General features: G+C 43.0%; 1 protein-coding gene across 1 annotated transcript; it reads right to left on the bottom strand.

Moving 5' to 3' along the window:
- Window positions 1-940: 940 nt before the first annotated feature.
- Window positions 941-17,733, bottom strand: gle1 (GLE1 RNA export mediator). Its single transcript, XM_030060847.1, has 15 exons — window positions 17,513-17,733; window positions 14,694-14,924; window positions 13,870-14,001; window positions 12,317-12,465; window positions 12,142-12,202; window positions 11,195-11,452; window positions 10,126-10,348; window positions 8,808-8,920; window positions 8,238-8,450; window positions 7,269-7,459; window positions 5,193-5,322; window positions 4,211-4,315; window positions 3,001-3,083; window positions 2,829-2,892; window positions 941-1,391 (listed from the first exon to the last, which is right to left on the bottom strand). Exons 1-15 carry the CDS (start codon window positions 17,615-17,617, stop codon window positions 1,323-1,325), a joined length of 2,127 nt encoding a protein of 708 aa, XP_029916707.1. The 5' UTR covers window positions 17,618-17,733; the 3' UTR covers window positions 941-1,322.

The following is a 17,733-nucleotide window of genomic DNA, read 5'->3' as shown; positions in this document are numbered from 1 at the left end:
TTTTTTTTTTTTTGGTGCTGATCCAGATCCTGAGGGAACGTCTAAAACTAAATCTGGATTTGAATGACAGGAACGGTGTGTTTGGGTGCGACTGGTAAACCGGAGACTCGTTCAGCTTTGCTCTCTCCATCTGCCTCCTGGTTTTTAAAATAAAAAAAAATGTCAGAGGTAGCCAGAGGAAGAGATTTGAACATTGTGTGTTTTTTTCGCAGATTCAGTCTCAAATTTTTAGTGCGTGTTCTGCTGCCCATCACAAGAGGAACTGGTGATAAAAACCAGCCAAACCAGTCAGCTGAGAGACATTTTTACTGTGTGATGAAATAAACACACTCAGTTCATCCTGGCTGATGTTCAAGAAAGGAAACGAGTTTGTGAAAGTCGCTGTTTTGCAGCTGCAGCGAGTGACGTTTTATTTCAGGTCAGAAGTTTAACATTTGATTTACAGAGACCTTTCTGGACAAATGTAGAATATAATGATTGTTCTGACATTTATACACCTCCATATTTCTACAATATATTCACCTTTTGAAGAAACGAAACCCTGCTTTTGCAAAACAGCACCGGTAAAGCGAAGGATATTCGATTTCACAATAAAAGCTCTTAGGTTTTCTCACATTTTATCTGTTGGTAAAATACTTCTGTGTTTCTGTTTTCCTGTGTTCAAAATGGACATTTGTAGCACTTTTGTAGTGAAACATCTCACATTTCTCATCTTCCGAGCAACTTCACCAGCAATAATTAAGTGACATTTCATCAAAACACAAATCTCTGATCCACACGGTGCGATATAAAAACTTAAATAGCGAGGCTGTAAGTCAAATAACAGTTGATTTCATAGAGTTCAACAAAAGAGAACAAAAGCACAAATCAAACGGCTAAAAATAAAAATCTTGCAAAAAAAAAAAAGAGAGGCAACATTCATTCGGTGCATTTTGACACACGGGCGCCAAAATGCGAAAAGGCAAACTTCAAACCAAGTGTGAACATGCATGATGACTGGAAGACAGGATTTTTTTTTTTTTTTTTGCGTGTATAAATTGCATATCGTAAAACTCTGAGCTGCGAGTCAGATGCTGAGTATTTCAGGCGCAGGCGAGTCTGATGAGGACGTAGTTTTGTCTGAGATTTTAGTGAATCAAAACGTCTCTTTCCAGTCCATCGCTCAGTCCACAATGTTCCACGCCGGCTTCGCTTTCCGCCCCGGTGAGTCCCAGCCTCCGGACGGCGGCTGGTTTCCCGTCGGAGCGTCCGGCAGAGCAGGTTCACCTCTCGGGTCGGTGCGTGGCGGCGGCTTCCCGCGGCGAGGTTGGACTCCGGCTCCGTCACGAGCTCCAGAAGGAGGAGGTCAGCTGGCCTTTGGGCGGACTGATCTGCCGGCTCTGCAGTGACGTCTGCGAGCGGAGGGCAAAACATCACCGTCAGTGTTTTTACACAGCACAAACCAAGATTTTCATTAAGATAAAAGAGAAAAAAAACAAAAAACACCTGAGACAAGCAGTTTTGGAAATAATCCGCAGCCCAAAATTCCAGTCACTGGGCTGATTCATTTCTACACAGATGGATTTTTTTTTTTTTTTTTTTTTAAAGAAAAAAAGCAACTTTATTTGTCTGTATTTAAAGACTCTGTGCTCAAGGAGGCCTTTTTGAAAATCTCCCAAAATGCATCCGTCTGAGCTGAGGAGTGACTGCAAAGGTCTGTTAGCTACAAACATGAGAGCAAATCTGCTTCAGAACGTCTTAAAAAACGTCTTAAAAACTGCAGGGAACAGGAAGTGGAATGATCAAAAGGAGGCTGAGTGGCCGTGGTGGATACAGAACATGGCTAATGGGTGGGCCTAAAAAATTCTGGATGGGCCTGTTATTTCATTTTGTTTATTTTTTTAACCGCCTTTTGACAGCGTGTAACGTGACGTAGTACGTCAGGAAGAAAAAAAAAAACTTTCTTGCATGACTTTTTTGTTTTTGCTGTCTAGCCTATATACCTATTTGCATATTTGTAAACGAGCATAAAATAAACGTTGGAAAAAGGACATTTATTTATTTAGTTAGTTATTTTTTGGTCTTGAATCTGATAGGGTGGGCAAGCTGTCAATCTGGGTGGGCCTACGCCCATCCAGGCCCACCCGTAGATCCGCCTCAGCTGAGTGGTTTACGTGGACCGAGGCCGAGGCCGAGCCCCTCAAAGTCCCAAACGAGGACGAGCTGCTGAGGACCGAGCTGCAGGATCACAGAGGCTCCTGTGTGAGCTGAGCAAGAGCAAAGGACCTCCCCAACACAGATCAATAAAGTTTATCTCATCTTAAACAGAAAGAAAAAAAAGGTGTGAACGCAGCCTCAGTGACGCACATCGAGACACATGATCAAACCTGTGACGTTCTGGTTACGGGACGGTGAGTTTAACTGCCAGGTGAGCCGCCCAGAGGCACCGCCGGGCTTCTTCTCCTTAAAAACCAAACTAACACTGGAGCTGCACTCAACCAGCAGCTGGTTATCAGTTTGGGCATTCATCAAGTAAAAATCCCAAATATCTGCTGGTTGGAGCTTCACAAGATGTGCAAATTAAAAGTCACATTTGGGCTCTGCTAACTTGTGCTGGGAAATTATCATTATTATTATTATTATTATTATCATAGACACTGGATAGACAAAATGATTAATTAAAAAAAATAGTAATAATAATGATGATAATAACTGACAGATTAATCAAGAAAATGAATGTGAAATGAAAATAAATGTTAGTGTCAGCTTTACTGAGTAGTGAAGATGGAGGCCACAACCAATGTGGAGGAAAAAATTTTAAAAAATAAAAATAGCACTGAGTGACTCGCCTCTAGAAACTGTTTGAGTCTTGTGACGGAGCCCATCTGCCCGGCGCTGGTCACCGCTTCAATCCTAGGGAAAAAAAACAAACAAAACAAAAACAAAGAGTCGTGTTGCAGGTGAGCGGGGGAAACTCGGCTCGGCTCGGCTGATCGTCTGAACCTCAGAGTGTGAACGTACCTCGGTAAATATTCCTCCTTAACGAGCAGGATGAGCTTCCAGAACTGAGCCTGGTACTGCTTCACCAGGGCGTGACCGCACACCTGCAGCAGGCACGGGACACACACACACACACACACACACACACGTCAGCTGAGGGGGTTTTCTAGAGCCACCTTACAGTCCTGTGCTGCAGTGTGTGTGTGTTGTCAAGCTTTTTTTTTTTTTCCTTCATGTAATTACAATTATTTGACAAAGTGCTGTCAGGGTTGTTTCTTCCAGGCGTAAGGTTACCATGTGGACGATTCCTGCAGACGCTACCTGCCGGATCTACTTTCCAATTCAAACAGAAAGAAAATCACAAGAAAAGAGGCGTTTGATTTCTTTAAAAATGGGTACCGTGACTCTCGCTCTACAATCCAGGATTTTTGCTTTAACGTCACTAAATCACAACCGTGTGCACATGACGCTCCGTACAGCGAGGCCACATCCTTCATGTAGGGATGCTAACCGGTGGTCGTTTGACCGGTTGTTGACCGTTTGAACTTTAACTGAATAATCTTGTCGGTTAATTTTAAGGCCGAGCGTGTCGTCGCCGACTCAAATGCGCATGTCATATTGTAAATACCGTAACTACCATAAGGTTTGACCGATCGAAAAAATGCCAACTGTTCCTGAAAGCTAAGAAGTTGCTCATGAACCCACATGCAGTTGAATACGGTAACCATGGCGACGGGAGAAGCGAGCCGAGCTTATGCTGATCACGTACAGTTTTGGACAAAGTATGTCCTGCAAGTCTGCAAGAGTCATAAAACCACCAAGCAAACTCATCGAGGAATATGGAGACAATATTTTTCCCAAGGAGAGAAAGAGATTTCTTCTACACCACGGTAAGCAACATGCGTAAATTACATGTTTGTAGGATATCATGTAGGCTATGTACAATATCTGACTTTGGGATGAATGGTGTTCCATATTATCTCATGTCTGAATTGGTTTTGGGCCTGCTGAGGGGAGATCCGTGGTACAGAACGGACACGGTCACACGGTTCTTGACGGTCTGTAAACTTTACAGACAGTCAAATAATATTCTCGGTTAACCGAAATAAACCGATTAATGAGGCCCGGTGGTCGACCAAGAAAATTTTCCATTTTCGCCATCGCTACCTTCATGTGATGTTAAGACGCTGACGGACAAAACTCAACACCGCAGCTTTGAGCGGGGACTGACCTCCAGGAAGTCGAACAGCAGCGTCGCCGTGACGTCGGCCAGCGGCTCCATGTTGAGCATCTGAGCGAGCCAACGCCAGCCGTGATTCAGGCCGTGAGGACCAGGCTGAGGAGCAGAGAGCAGAGCTGTGGTCATCAGTCAGCGCTAAAGCCATTTGTTAAAAAACAGTAAAGCTGACTAACAGAAAAATAATTGTTAATTTTTATTATGTTCCATTTCTTCCTTTGTATCTTTATAAAATTAATACGTTTTTTTGGGCTGTTGGTCAGACTAAGAGGCATATGAAGTCGTCATTTCCCATCACTTTTTTTTCCAGCCTTTCACACTTCAAACACTAAATGATGAGAGAATAATCAACAAATTGATCAACAATGAAAGTAATCATTAGTATCAGTCCAAATATTTCCATAGAACATTCAAGCTCTGTCATGCACGTTGAAATATTTTAATGTTTTCACATCAGTTTCCCTTTAAAAAGGTTCACAAATTCAGCAGCTTGATCTACTCGGTGAGGTTTTGAAGGGTTTTGTTTTGTTTTTTTTTAGCGTTCATTATGTTCAGTATAAGCTGGGAAATGTGACTGCAGGCCACAATAAAGTGTAAGTGAAGATTTTTAGTAAACATGTAGTATGTTGTGTGTATACTGGAACTGGACATCTGATTTTCGCTTCATAGGAGGTCCACATCTTTCTGTTAAATTACAAAACTTTTTTTCTGGACCTGAAGGTGATGACAATAATTCCAGATGTTTCCAAAGCTGCGCAGAAAGAGCTGAATTTGAGCAGATGGGATGTTTTTGGTTTTTCACCACTGAAATTTTGTATTTTTCCACCCCCAGTGGAGTCCTTCCTAATCCATCTATTGATTTTCTTGTTTTACAGTAGTTTGGTTCTACTGTTTCATGACAGAAATGCCTGCAGCGTTAATTAATTAATGTGTGCAAAAATAAATAAAAGCCAGCGGTTAGTGTGGCGGTGCGTACCCCTTGTCTGGAGCCGTAGGGCCACCGCTGCTGTGTGATGGCGGCGTAGAGGCGGATCATTCCCGACATCCTCTTCAGGAAGCTGTCCTGACCTTCGACCCCGGAGTCATCCACACGGTATCCCAGAACCCTGTTGAACAAGAACCAGGTGATTTTAAAAAAAACAAAAAAACAAACAAACATACAAAACAGTTCCAGGTCTCACGTTTTACACAATGCAGGTTTTTCCTTTCCACAACACAAAAAAAAAAACAAACAAAAAAAACACACATGATTCTTGCCTCAAAAATATTTTCTAGATTTAGGGTCTAAAACTCATTATTATTATTTGTTGACCAATAAATATTGCTCATCCTTAGTAAGCTATAATCTGACTCAGAGGCAAGAAATGAGCAATGTGATGGCATTTTTTCCAGAATATTCTCATGAATTTTGTTTTCTTTCCATAAATAAATTAGAAAGAAAAAAAAAAAAAAAAAAAAAAAAAAAAAAAAAGGTCCGGAAATTATTGAGTTTATTTTCCAAATTTCAGATTTTCCCAGACATGCATGTTCAAATAATTCCAGACGCCCGTGTGTTAAATCAAACCACGAGGCGTTTGTGTCACTAAAACAAGACGCTGTTCATGCTTTTTTCATGCACACACACACACACTCTTTCACATGTCATTATGAATATCAGACCTGTTTTATTTCCTTTAATTCTTGTTTGTGTGTTTTCCTGCTGCTCTCCTGTGTGTTGCGTCTTGCTGTCATTTGATCTTTGTCATGTTTTTCCTCTTTCTGTTTTACATGGGGCGCCTCTAGAAACCCCTTCAAGCTTCTTAAGTGAGTTTTATTCTTATTTTTATCATGTGTATGTTTGTGTAAATGACCTAAAAGGAAGCAGAGAGTAGTGGTGTCAAATTATCGCGTTAATTGAGATTAATTAATTACAGTCATATTTAGCGCGTTATGTTTTTTAATCGAGTTAATCTAATTTTTAATCTCTAATTTTACTTTTTATAAAATCGGTTTGTAGGCGTTGGGCTTCCTGTGCTTAAGTTGTTGGGGGTGGAAAACAATGGTCAGTCACACCCTGAAGTGGACATTGATTGGCTGCCATTGTGTTTGTGCCGGCCTGTCACTGGCCCGGTGGCCCGTCCGTCTTTTTTTTTTTTTTTTTTTTTTTTTAAACAGGTCGCCGGCCAGGCCAATCAGCTGTCGGTCCGGTCCGGCTGGCCTCACCAGTCTGATCTTTTTTTTTTTTTTTTTTAAGTCAGAGAGACAGGCCAGGCCAATCAGAGGCCAGCAACCTGTGAAGAGGTCAAGACATGATTGGTTTGTTTTGATTAACACCCGCCCCAACAGTCCGAGTCCGTTGTAAACAGGCAGCGTATGTTGAGGAGGGGGTGTCGCGACTCGTGTGTGTGTGTCTGACTGTGGAGGAGAGGAGAGGAGAGGAGGTGGAAGAAAAGGTTGCGTGATCAAAGTTAATACATTACCGTATTCATCCGAATATAAGACGATATTTTTTCCATTGAAAATGCCCTGAAAAAACGCCCTCGTCTAATATTGGGGTCTAAGCAAATATACATGTAGGCCTATTGTGCATATGTAAACCAGTTGGTAGGCTCGCCTGATGCCGCGATTACCGGCGAATGGCCGCATTGCGCAGTCATTGCAGCCGCGTATGAACAAAAATTGATATGGCAGTAGGCTAGGCTATGTTTGCGCCGCTCACCTGTCAGATCCGGCAGACCAGACCCGGTGCCGCGGCCGGCCCGCCTGATGCCGACCGGTGGCTTTTTTATTCAAACAAGATTTTGTCCATATAATTTTTTTTTTTTTTTTTTCCAAAAAAGGGTCTTGAAAAAGAGGGGTCGTCCCCCCGACCCGCATCGGACTGATCTGCTACAATAATGTAATGAATTTAAAGGGAAATATTTCAAGTTCAGGGCTTTTCTCAGCAATTTTAGGTGAGATTAAAAAAGAGATTAATTAGATCAATTAATTACAGATCATAATTAATTAATCTCTCAATTTTTTTAATCTCTTGACACCACTAGCAGAGAGAAAGACCGTTTCTGTCGCTGACCTCTGGTATTCCTCCACAGACATGCCGTTCTTCATGGCCGGGTAATGCGGCACGGCGTACGGGCACTTCTTGTGCAGGTGGGCGAGGATGAGGTCGCCCACTTTGGGGTGCAGCTCCCAGATGCCCGAGGCCACGGCGGCGATGGGGAAAGCTGCCTCGTAGTGAGAGGCCACCTCCTCCTCTCCTTGTCTCTGCAGGGGAAACAACCTCAGCGTCACTAAACCCTCAGAGGGTGAGCCGTCATTATGTCTCTTCTGGGTTTTTAGGTTTTGGTTATGCGTGCACAGAAACGCTAAAAACAGGAATAAAATGAAAATATATATACAGTTCTTGTCCTTGGCCAACACACTGACCCTGGCAGTGTCAGGTAGTTCACATACCCCCACTGTGAATACACATTCAATCTCCTGTGTGTGTCAAAAGGAAAAGTGAGGTACTAATCCTGCTTGGCTGAGTGGATTTATTCAAACTGAAACTGCTCATGTTAAAAGGGATAAGACACCCTAAATTCACTTTTATTTCTGCTGTTTGTCATGTTTACCTCATGTTTTTTTTCCTCTGGGTGAAATGAGCATTTTGTTTCATTGGCAAAATTTGTTTCTTGTTTCTAGCTAATTTTCACTTATTTCAAGTGAATTTTCACTTTTTCCACTGGCAAATTTTGCCAATGAAACAAGCAAATTTTCACTTGAAACAAGTGAAAATTGTCTAAAAACAAGTTACTTCTGAGGTGATCATGTCTTATTTTACGTGTAATGAGACATTTTGACTAGAAATAAGACATTTTTGACTTGAAATAAGACATTTTTGACTTGAAATAAGACAAATAATCTTTGTAAGATTTTGCATTTTTGCAGTGCACGTCTTGGTGGTGTGAACACTTTGAAATGTCGTACACACACACACACACAGCTCAGTCAACTCTCAAGTCCAAACCTGTTTGCAGTTTGTGTGGCTCTGCAGACTCACCACAAACTTCTCAGCCAGCTTGAAGGTGACAAAGTCCAGGGCCTTGGGGTGCTGCGAGGTGCAGATGGACTTGCCCCCCGACACCACGGCCCGTCCCGACAGCAGCCGGTCGATCTTGTCGAAGACTTCTCGCAGCTGGGAGCCGGAGATGGTGGAGATCTGGCTGACGGGGATGGTGGCTGCTTTCTGCAGCTCCATCTTCAGCTTCTTTGTCTGAGGAAAAAAAAAAAGACAGCCGTTTGTTCACAGCACCAAGTCTGCTCTATAGTTTCAATGTGAACATTTTATAGCCAAAATGTTAGGTGGCAGTCAAGTTTTTTTATTATTATTTTTGTGCAAACAAAGAAACAGAAGCAATTGTGTTTGAATGGTTCAAAGTCAGAGAAAGAATCAGTGCTTTTTTTTGTCTGCCACCCACAAGCCCAGCAACCACCAGCCACCTAAAGAATAAATGAGGACTTGAAAAAAAAAATCACGGCTGGTCACTGGTGATTGTGGGTGTAAGAGTGAGGCTAACAAGCAAAAATGTGCTGCCATAATCAACATCAATGCAGAGACGCAGAAACCCACCTGGACGTCCCGGGCGGCGTTCAGGTCCTCGAAGGACTGCGAGCACTGAGCCGACATGTCCTGCAGCTGCTTGAGCCACTTGAGCGTGCTGTCCTCAGCGCTCGTCTGCAGGCCTGAGGAGGGAAGACGCTGTCACTTCAAAATGCACGACAGGACGTCGAAATTCAAACAGATCACCGACACCAGGAGCCGCCGTCCCCGGAAATCTGTTCCTTAAAGGCAATATGACAAATCCTGCTCATTCTGCCTTTAACATCTGACTAGAGCTGCAACTATTTTCGATTAATCTGTCCATTATTTTATAAATTAATTGATTAGTCGTTTGAAAATGATGGAACATCCTGATAACAATTTCCCACAGGACAAAGTGTTGATGTCAAATGTCTTGTTTTGTCCCAACCAGCAGTCCACAAAAAGATATTTAGTTTAGGACTAAAGAAATCAGAAACTATTCACAATTGAGAAGTTGGAATCAGGAAATTTACATTAAAATTTATTTTTAAAATGACTCAACATGATTAATTGATTATCAAAACAGCTGGCGATTAATTTAATTGCTGGTAGTTAATTGATCATTGCAGCTCTTCATCTTAGACTTCCTTTCTGTCCCTAGATGTTTTCTCCCAGCACAGCGCCGTGTGTGCAGCTTCTGCAGCACCTACGCTGGGGATATTTAGGATTTGTTGTATCAATGAAATGAGGGATGTTCTTCATGTGGTTTGTGCAGCCGAGACATCCTCCACAGTCCCTGAGCACCGAGGTTCCACAAGAAAAACCTTTTATCTGAGGAACAAAAAAGGTGCAGAAACTCCTGAAGTTTCCCCTCTAGGGAACACACGTTCTCTTCGTTTACTTTCCTCATCTCTGCCTCTCGTTCGTCTGAACAAACACACCCACACGCTCGCTCATTACCAGACCTCCATGTAATTTATCATCAGCGTCTTTTCTGGGGTTCTTCTGAGGTTATGAGATGCAGCCTTAAAGGGGCAATATGCAACTTTTGACATTACTCCTAAATCCTGTTTGCCTCAAAGTGTTTTTTCAAAGATGTTGGAGATGCTTTGGGACATACACCATCTCTTGTGAAACGTATATATACACACACATCTCCAAAGAGTATGAATTCAGGGCGGATAGATACAGTTTGCTGGTGCTCTTCAGCAGGAAATAGTTCCCAACAAAAGTAGATCATATCTGGTAGATGTGTCATTGTAAAAAGAGCTGCTGCCGAGTTTTTCACAGGTAAATTTTGATTGTTTGAGCTCCACAAAACAGCGTTCCTTAAAAAAACCCTGCGGCTCATTCTCACTGCCCTCACCTTTCCTCTGGGCCTTCTCTTTGGCCGTCTGCGCCGCCTTCTTCTGCTCCTCCTGCTGTGCCTGCAGCGCCGCCTGCTTCCTGCGCTCCTCCTCCTCCTCCTGCTCCTTCTTCTTCTTCTCCTGGGCCTTGGCCGTCTCCTCCTGCATCAGCCGGATCAGCGCTCGCATCTCGTGCAGCGCTCGCTCGGCCACCGTCATGTCGTCCACGCTGGGGAACTCGCCCTGCAAACCGTCAGGGAGAAGTTACACAGGCGCTGACAGGAGGCTGCAACGCGAGCAGTTCAAAACTTAATTCATAAACCGAGAAACAGAGGCATGGAAACAACACTTTTTTACTGCATAAGCTAATTTGTCAGGATTTCAGGTTATACAATTGCTTCAGGCTAATGTGTGGTGTACAGGCCACTGTTTCATGTTCAGGCGATTTTACTGCAGGCTACAAATATGATGTGCATTTCTAATTTCTAATTTGCACTGAGTGTATTTATCGTATTGTGTGTATTTATTGTACTGAGCTACTGGAAGTCTAAATTTCCTCCAGGATCAATAAAGTATCTATCTATCCGTCGATTTATCTCTCTTTCTCTCTATATGGGACGTGCAGAAAACAACAAAGGCAGCCAGCTCGAGGTGTGACGAGCCTCCCTGCACCCACATGGTGAACTGGACATGTTGGAAAAACTTGTGTCGTAACTGGAAATTTCATACGAACTGCATTCAAAATTTAATGCTGAAATTGGTAAAAAACAGAAGAAAAAATCAAATTAAAATGATAAAGTAAGGAACACTAAAGCAGAGAGTGGTGCTCTTTGGAGAGAGCTCTGGCTCAGCAGCTGCAGCTAAAACAGATTTTGGACACATAATTATAAAAAAAACTCTTCCAGGCAGTTTCTCTATGAACATTTTAAAAGAGCCCCTACTAGTAGGACCACACCATAAAATTGAGATTAACAAGCATCAATCTTAATCAAGGAGTAAATTGGAAAAACGTTATAATGTTGAAATAACTTATAACCTATCATCATTATATCCTGACTATCATTTGTTGAAACAAAGTGAGTCACTGACCTCGGCGGTGGTCCGCACCACCTCGGACACCTGCGAGCACAGCTGGTTGCCCCGGGTGCTGTAGGAGCTGAGCTCGGGGCCGGCGGGGCCCGTCTTGGTCTGGCCGGACGGCTCCAGCAGCTGGTTGAGCTGCAGGATTTCCTCCTGGATGGTGTTGAGGTTGCGCAGCCTCTCCCGGCCCTCCGCCTGCCGCTGGCGCTCCAGCTCCGCCTCCCGCAGACGCTGCTGCTCCGCCTCCCGCAGCCGCAGGTTCAGGATCTGAGGCAGCAAGGAGCACGATCAGTACACTTTCACACACACACCGAGTGTGTTTTAATGTCTTCACTACACGAGTTATAGGAGCACTGACATAACAAGCCCCCTGCTGGCCTACAGGAGGTTCATGTTCATTACAGGTGTCTTTCTATGTAAGAGTCCTTATGACTACAGAATACAATATTTATTTATACACTCTCTAATGATGCTGCAATATGGTGTCATTGTTTTTTATTTTATCATTGGTTTTGTTCTCATCATCATTTGTTTTCACATGTTTTGGTTTATCCTTGTGTTGCATGTTGAGCTAAGAGAAAATGCAACTGTGCACAGCTGTATGCTTTCAAAGAAACTCTCAACCTTGGATGAACAACAGCTGTAACTATTTTCTGAACTTATAACCTCTAATAAGAGAAGATGGAAGGGAAAAAAACCCTGCATGGTTAAAATGGAAGAGTTCTGCAATTATTTTTGCGATTTAAAGGAAAAAAGTGTTCAGGTTAAATGAGCTGATTGTTCTCAAACTACAACTCTGAGCGCTTTGGACTGGAGATTAACACTAAAAAAATAAAGTTTGTTATGTTGCAGTTAGAGACAAACATAAACCATTTACTTTTCAGTTAAGGTGACTATTAAATTTACAATTCTTTTTTCATGCTCTCAGTGTGGAAGCTCACACAGACCCACCGTACCTTCATTCTGTGTCGATGCTCTTCCTTCAGCTTCTCCTGGCGGCCCATGCTCTCTTTAGTTCTGCCACACGTGAAGTGAAAAACGCATTTTAGCACCAAGCAACATGTGATATGTTCAGAAAAACAAAACAAAACAAAAAAAACAGAAAACTGGAGTGCTGTGCGTGGCTCTCACTCTCGGTCCATCATGTCGCGGACGCTCTGGTACTCCTGCCGCTGCTTCAGCTCCATGAACTCCTCGAAGCGCTTGAGCTGCTCCGACTCGCGGCTCGCCACCAGCGCCACCAGCTGCTCCTGCTGCTCCTGCCGCAGCCGCAGCTCCGTCTGCAGCCACAGGGGGGAACGTCGCATGAGGATCAGGGGTCAGACCCACAACTCAGGTTGATACCGACTTTCAAAGGAACTGGAGACACCGCGACATTTTTGAGGTGTTACCCGATTAACATCTCTAATAATTAATCAAATATTTGAATTATAATCAGTACACTGTCTCCTGATTGACTTAACTCATTAATCAAATTGTTTTCAGTGCTGTATGGAGACACAAGACAATACTACTGGCCTTCACCTCCATATATTATGTACAAATGCAGAATTGCTGATGTTTTAGGCACTAAATATGATGATCTTTTCTCCGGGGTTAATCTGATATCTGAGATTCTCACCCAGACAATGCTATTCTTTTTTTTTTTTTTTTTTAGATTCTCAAAGTCTGTCTGTCAATTTCTTTCCTGCTGCAAGAACAAGTGCTTCTCCGGGAGTGTTTTCCAAAATGAACGAAGTGCACATGACTCGGCAAACACCATCATTTTGAGGGATTTTGAAATGTCCGTTAATGATGACTCTCAACCCACCATGTGTTGTTGTGAATGTGTGTGTGAACATTTTTTTCAGCTTTGGGTGGTGTTCCAGATCCACTTCAGTTATTTTGGAGCACAAACTGTCCCGGGAGCTGATGGGTTAAACTTATTACACTCGTATGGAGAAGCCGATACAACTGGTTGGGTAAGAAGCTGAACTCTCACATTAAAAATGAAAAAGAAAGTGAAAATGATCGGTTGTTTTGTTGCGTCGTATTTTAGTTCAACTCTTGAATTTGATTAGTTGATTAGAGATTTGATTAGTTAGTCAACCAGCTAGTGTCGTCCACCTCAGATATGAAGAATATGATCTTGATTGATGACATGTTTACTGCAGAAATCATAAGACATCTGTTATCTATAGGAAGTCTTTACCTTTAACTGATTATAATTTGCCTGATGGAGTCTAATAAATCCATCACAAATATGTGAGAAATGTTTTATTTGTTTTTGGATATCATCCTGATTTTCAGTGGAGAGTTTTAGTGTTGCATGTTTTCCATTTTGCAAAGAATAAAAATCTGGTGAAAACAATGAATATTAATTTTTTTGTGGATACTGAATGGTGGCACAAAACATCAGCCGTCAACATCAACGTCATTAATCTCTGATCAATCCACTGAATAATGAACTTCATGAACTATTTTTGTTTTTTCAACATGCATATGCACAGTAGTAATTTAGAACATCACTTTTCTTTATGCTATTTTACATGCTGTGTTTAAGTTGCCACATGTTTATGCTCCCGTCCATCCTAATCAACATAAAACACTATGAGACAAACAGTTTCTTGCTAACGGTCAGAAAGCCATGAGCTCGCTGTGTCGAGCAGCTCAGATGGGACAAGTTTATTTTTCCCATGGTTCACCTTGGCCTGCGCCTGGTGTTGCTCCTCGCGCATGCAGATGCAGCCGGCCATGCGCGTGGCTCTGGGCGACAGCAGGGAGATGGCGGGCGGAGAAGCGGGGCTGGAAACTGGACTGACGACCGGCTCGTCCACCTGCAGCGCACAAACGTGATGAAGAAACAGGACGAATAAATCAAAACAGGCGGACAAATAGTGAGAGAGAGAGAGAGAGAGAGAGAGAGAGAGAGAGAGAGAGAGAGAGAGAGAGAGAGAGAGAGCGAGCGAGCGGCATGTTCACCTCCAGTAAATTCTGTAAGTTTATCATTAACTCACCTTTTAGAAAACCAAGCTATCTGCAGATTTGAGAGGCAAACTTAGATTTTTTCAAGCATTTTCAGTGCTACCTGTTACTATATTTAACCACCAAAATAAAGAAATGAAACTCTGTCAAAACCAGTGTACTGAACACGGATAATCCAGGCTCTGCAACTAAACGAGCAGTTTAAGACAAAGGACAACACTATGATGTCCAGTAATATTCAAATGTAATGAGAAGAAAACATATTTGCAATATTGTGTTAACCCTCGTCTGTGTTCATCTAAGAATGGACTGTGTATTTTGGTGGAGATTACAGGATTGATTGATGTTTGGTGAATCGTATGAATGCCAAATAAATATCAACGAACCCTAATGATTCAGTAAATGTTATAAATCATGTCTTAATTAGTGTTGGCTGATAAGTTTGGTGATATTAAACTGCCAGAGCTCAGAGTGGCGTCTGGTGTGTCATTCTGTCAAACACAAGAGGAGCTGGTGTGTATTTGGGGGTTAGAGAGACACTTGCCGGTTCATTCTCAGTCTTTGACAGATCCAGTAGCACGGGGTTCTTGCCGCTGACGGACGGGACGGAGCCAGTGGAGGACAGCGAGGCCGGGATGTCTTCGCTGAGGCCGGAGCTGGAGTCTCTGGAGCCCAGAGAGAAGGACTTCTGCAGGGGCTGCCGGCCGAGCCGCTGCAGGACGAGCCCAGCCTGCGGAGACAAGCTGTGGGCCTCGCTGTAGCCGGCAAGGATGTCCTGCAGAAACACAGAAACACTCAACTCAGATCTGTCTCCATGTGAGCGGGAACAGTGCTAAAAACCTCTGCTGACAAGGGCTGACCAGAGGCCACACGATACGGTATTATCAGAACTGCAATTTTACACATTTTGCGATATGCTGAGTATCACAATAACATGTTTTGCAATTTACTGTCCTTTTTCAACTACAAATTATGTCCCCCAAATAAAAACTTTGTTGTCATCTGTTTTATCAAATAAAGTTTTCATTCTGTTCATTTCACTCTCTATGCCAAACAAAACATCACAACACTATGCTGCATCCTGTTGCCTAGTTTACAAATGGCTCTGGTGGCTCACATGACAAGTGCTCTTTAGTGGGAAAGATGAAAATCAAAGAGACAAAATCCTGGAGGTCTTGCTTGATATTAATCTACAGGTAATGCAGACGACCATGGGGGGGAAAAAAAAAACAATGGCACTCTGCGATTAAATGAAGCAATATGATTTATTACTCGAGCAAAGGCAACTAAACAGACAAAACCATATCAACTCCAAGTCTTCCTCTTGTTCTATAGAAATCCCGAAGACTCTATACATGTTGGTCTGTGTGGCTGACTGGCTTATAGTCAGGGTTGCCAAGTCCGCGTTTTTTCCGCCAAATTGGGCTACTTTTTAAGAGCAGTCGCGGGTAACAAATTTTGTCCGCGGGTTGGGCTTGGGCAGACATGAATAAAGATTCATATTTTGAATGACCAATGTTTATACCCAAATCCTGTCAAACTGACTCCGGGCCAGATCAGCATATAAACTATCCACATATGTCACCTGCTCCACAGACAAATAATATGCCAATGCTGTGTGAGGCCACTCAGCACATGACCAATCACATCATCAGCACCATTCAGCTGAAGTAAGGTATCCCATATTATATTTTAAGTTCTGATATACTGTAAATTAAATAGGTGAAAGAACTGTTTCGGGAAATTGCCTTTAGTTTATGGTGTTATTTTATAGATATTATAGTGCGTTTTGCAATTATAGCAATGCTGTTGGACTTGGACTGTTGTTGGAAGCAACATAGCCTATATGGATTTTTATGGGCATATTTTGAGTTCTGGTATTGGGCTGATTTTTGGGCCCTTTTTATACCCAGGTTGGGCGGGTTTGGGGCTGGTTTTGAGTTGCTGTTTGGCTGCTTTTGTCTCACAGACCTGGCAACCCTGCTTATAGTTTATGTTGCTTCAATCAGAGAAGGACTTCCAGGATTTTGTCTCAGTGACATTTGATATTTTGATATTTTCCATGCAAAATATCAAATAAGCCGCCAGCTGGTAAAAGTGTCAAGTCTCACTAAATGGAAAGCTCTATTCTTACACTACTCACAAAACGTTAGGGATATTCGGCTTTCGGGTGAAATTTCAGGATGAACCTAAAATGCATTCTAACCTTTCCAGGTGAACTTAATGTGACCTTCTGTAAACTTTTGAATGCACATGTCCAACTGTTCAATGTTTCAGTACTTTTTGCACAAGTTGCTGTTCTCTAACAAGGAGTTTAACGGCAAAATTCACATCAGGTGTTTGATGCTCCAGCTCATCGAGGTCGTATCATTAGGGAACGGCTGCTGGAGACTGGGGTACCTCAGATGGAGTGGCCTGCACTTTCTCAGACCTGAATCCCATAGAAAACCTATGGGATCAGCTGAGTCGCCGTGTAGAGGCTCGGAGCTCTGTACCCCAGAACCTCAATGTCCTGAGGGCGGCCCTTCAAGAAGAGTGGGATGCCATGCCTCAGCAGACAATAAGTCGACTTGTGAACAGCATGAGACGTCGGTGTCAAGCTGTAATTGATGCTCAAGGGCACATGACAAGTTATTGACACTGACATTTTTTGTTGTGGTATATCCACCACTGTTGTTGGCTTTTGTTTCAAGAAACTGTTTGAGATGAGGAAATCACCAGTGTATGCTTCTACTTAAATGCCCTACTTTCATGATATAATATCACTGTAGCGTGAACTTTCCATACATTTTCCATAAATTTCACCCAAAAGCCAAATATCCCTAACTTTTTGTGAGTAGTGTATGTATTACTGCAGTGAATGTGTAGAGTTACCCTCCACCTGCGGCGCTGTGTGTGCAGGTTAGATTGAGCCACAGAGCGCTCTCAAACACTAAATCAATGTTGTTTACGAAATGCTAAGACTACAAAGTGGGAAAAATAGCACCAACAGCGGAGGTATATGAGAGTAACAGAGCATAAAAACAAACTCAAACACAGAGAAAAGACAATCAGCAACATTTATCACAGTATAATGACTGTTCTTGGTAAACTTTGTCGAGAATAATGAGGTAATGTGACTAATCAGCGAATCACCAGCGCGGTACTTGGTGTTTTTATCATACAAGTTCAATGTATTAACGATTAAACTGGTCTAATCCGCCTGTTCAACTCATCCTAGATCTTTACTGTTAACGTCGTCAGGTAGGATAAATGATAAACTGTTGAATATCCGTGTTGAAGTTGGTGTAAAGGAGCAGAGAGCTCCCCCCGGCCTGTTAGCAGCTAGCAGGCTAACCCGCGCCGCCCGGCCCGGTGTCTCACCTCGGCCCGGTCCGCCCAGTCCGGCCGGTACCGCAGCCTCCCCTTCTCCGACCGCTGCAGGGCCTCCAGCGTCGCCCACCGCAGCTCGTCACTGGGAACGGGCATGGCGACGGAAAACTGGGCACAAACAACACTTTCTCACAGCCCGCTGGCCAAAAACACAACGAGCTGTTATGTTTTGAAGTGTCAGAGGGGAGTTACACCGGTTAGAGTCCGGCGGG

The sequence above is a fragment of the Myripristis murdjan genome, chromosome 9 (genome assembly GCF_902150065.1).
Source record: "Myripristis murdjan chromosome 9, fMyrMur1.1, whole genome shotgun sequence".
Classification (NCBI taxonomy): domain Eukaryota; kingdom Metazoa; phylum Chordata; class Actinopteri; order Holocentriformes; family Holocentridae; genus Myripristis; species Myripristis murdjan.
Note: the sequence above shows the minus strand (reverse complement) of the source record. Positions and strands in the feature narration are given on the sequence as shown.

What these genes read in the sequence shown, in the direction of transcription:
- gle1 (XM_030060847.1), bottom strand. Translation starts at nt 17,617, where the DNA reads ATGCCCGTTCCCAGTGACGAGCTGCGGTGGGCGACGCTGGAGGCCCTG. An exon ending in CAAAGACTGAGAATGAACCG is followed by an intron (nt 14,002 to 14,693) that starts GCAAGTGTCTCT and finishes TGTGCGCTGCAG; the next exon opens with GTGGACGAGCCGGTCGTCAG. An exon ending in AACACCAGGCGCAGGCCAAG is followed by an intron (nt 12,466 to 13,869) that starts GTGAACCATGGG and finishes CTGTGGCTGCAG; the next exon opens with ACGGAGCTGCGGCTGCGGCA.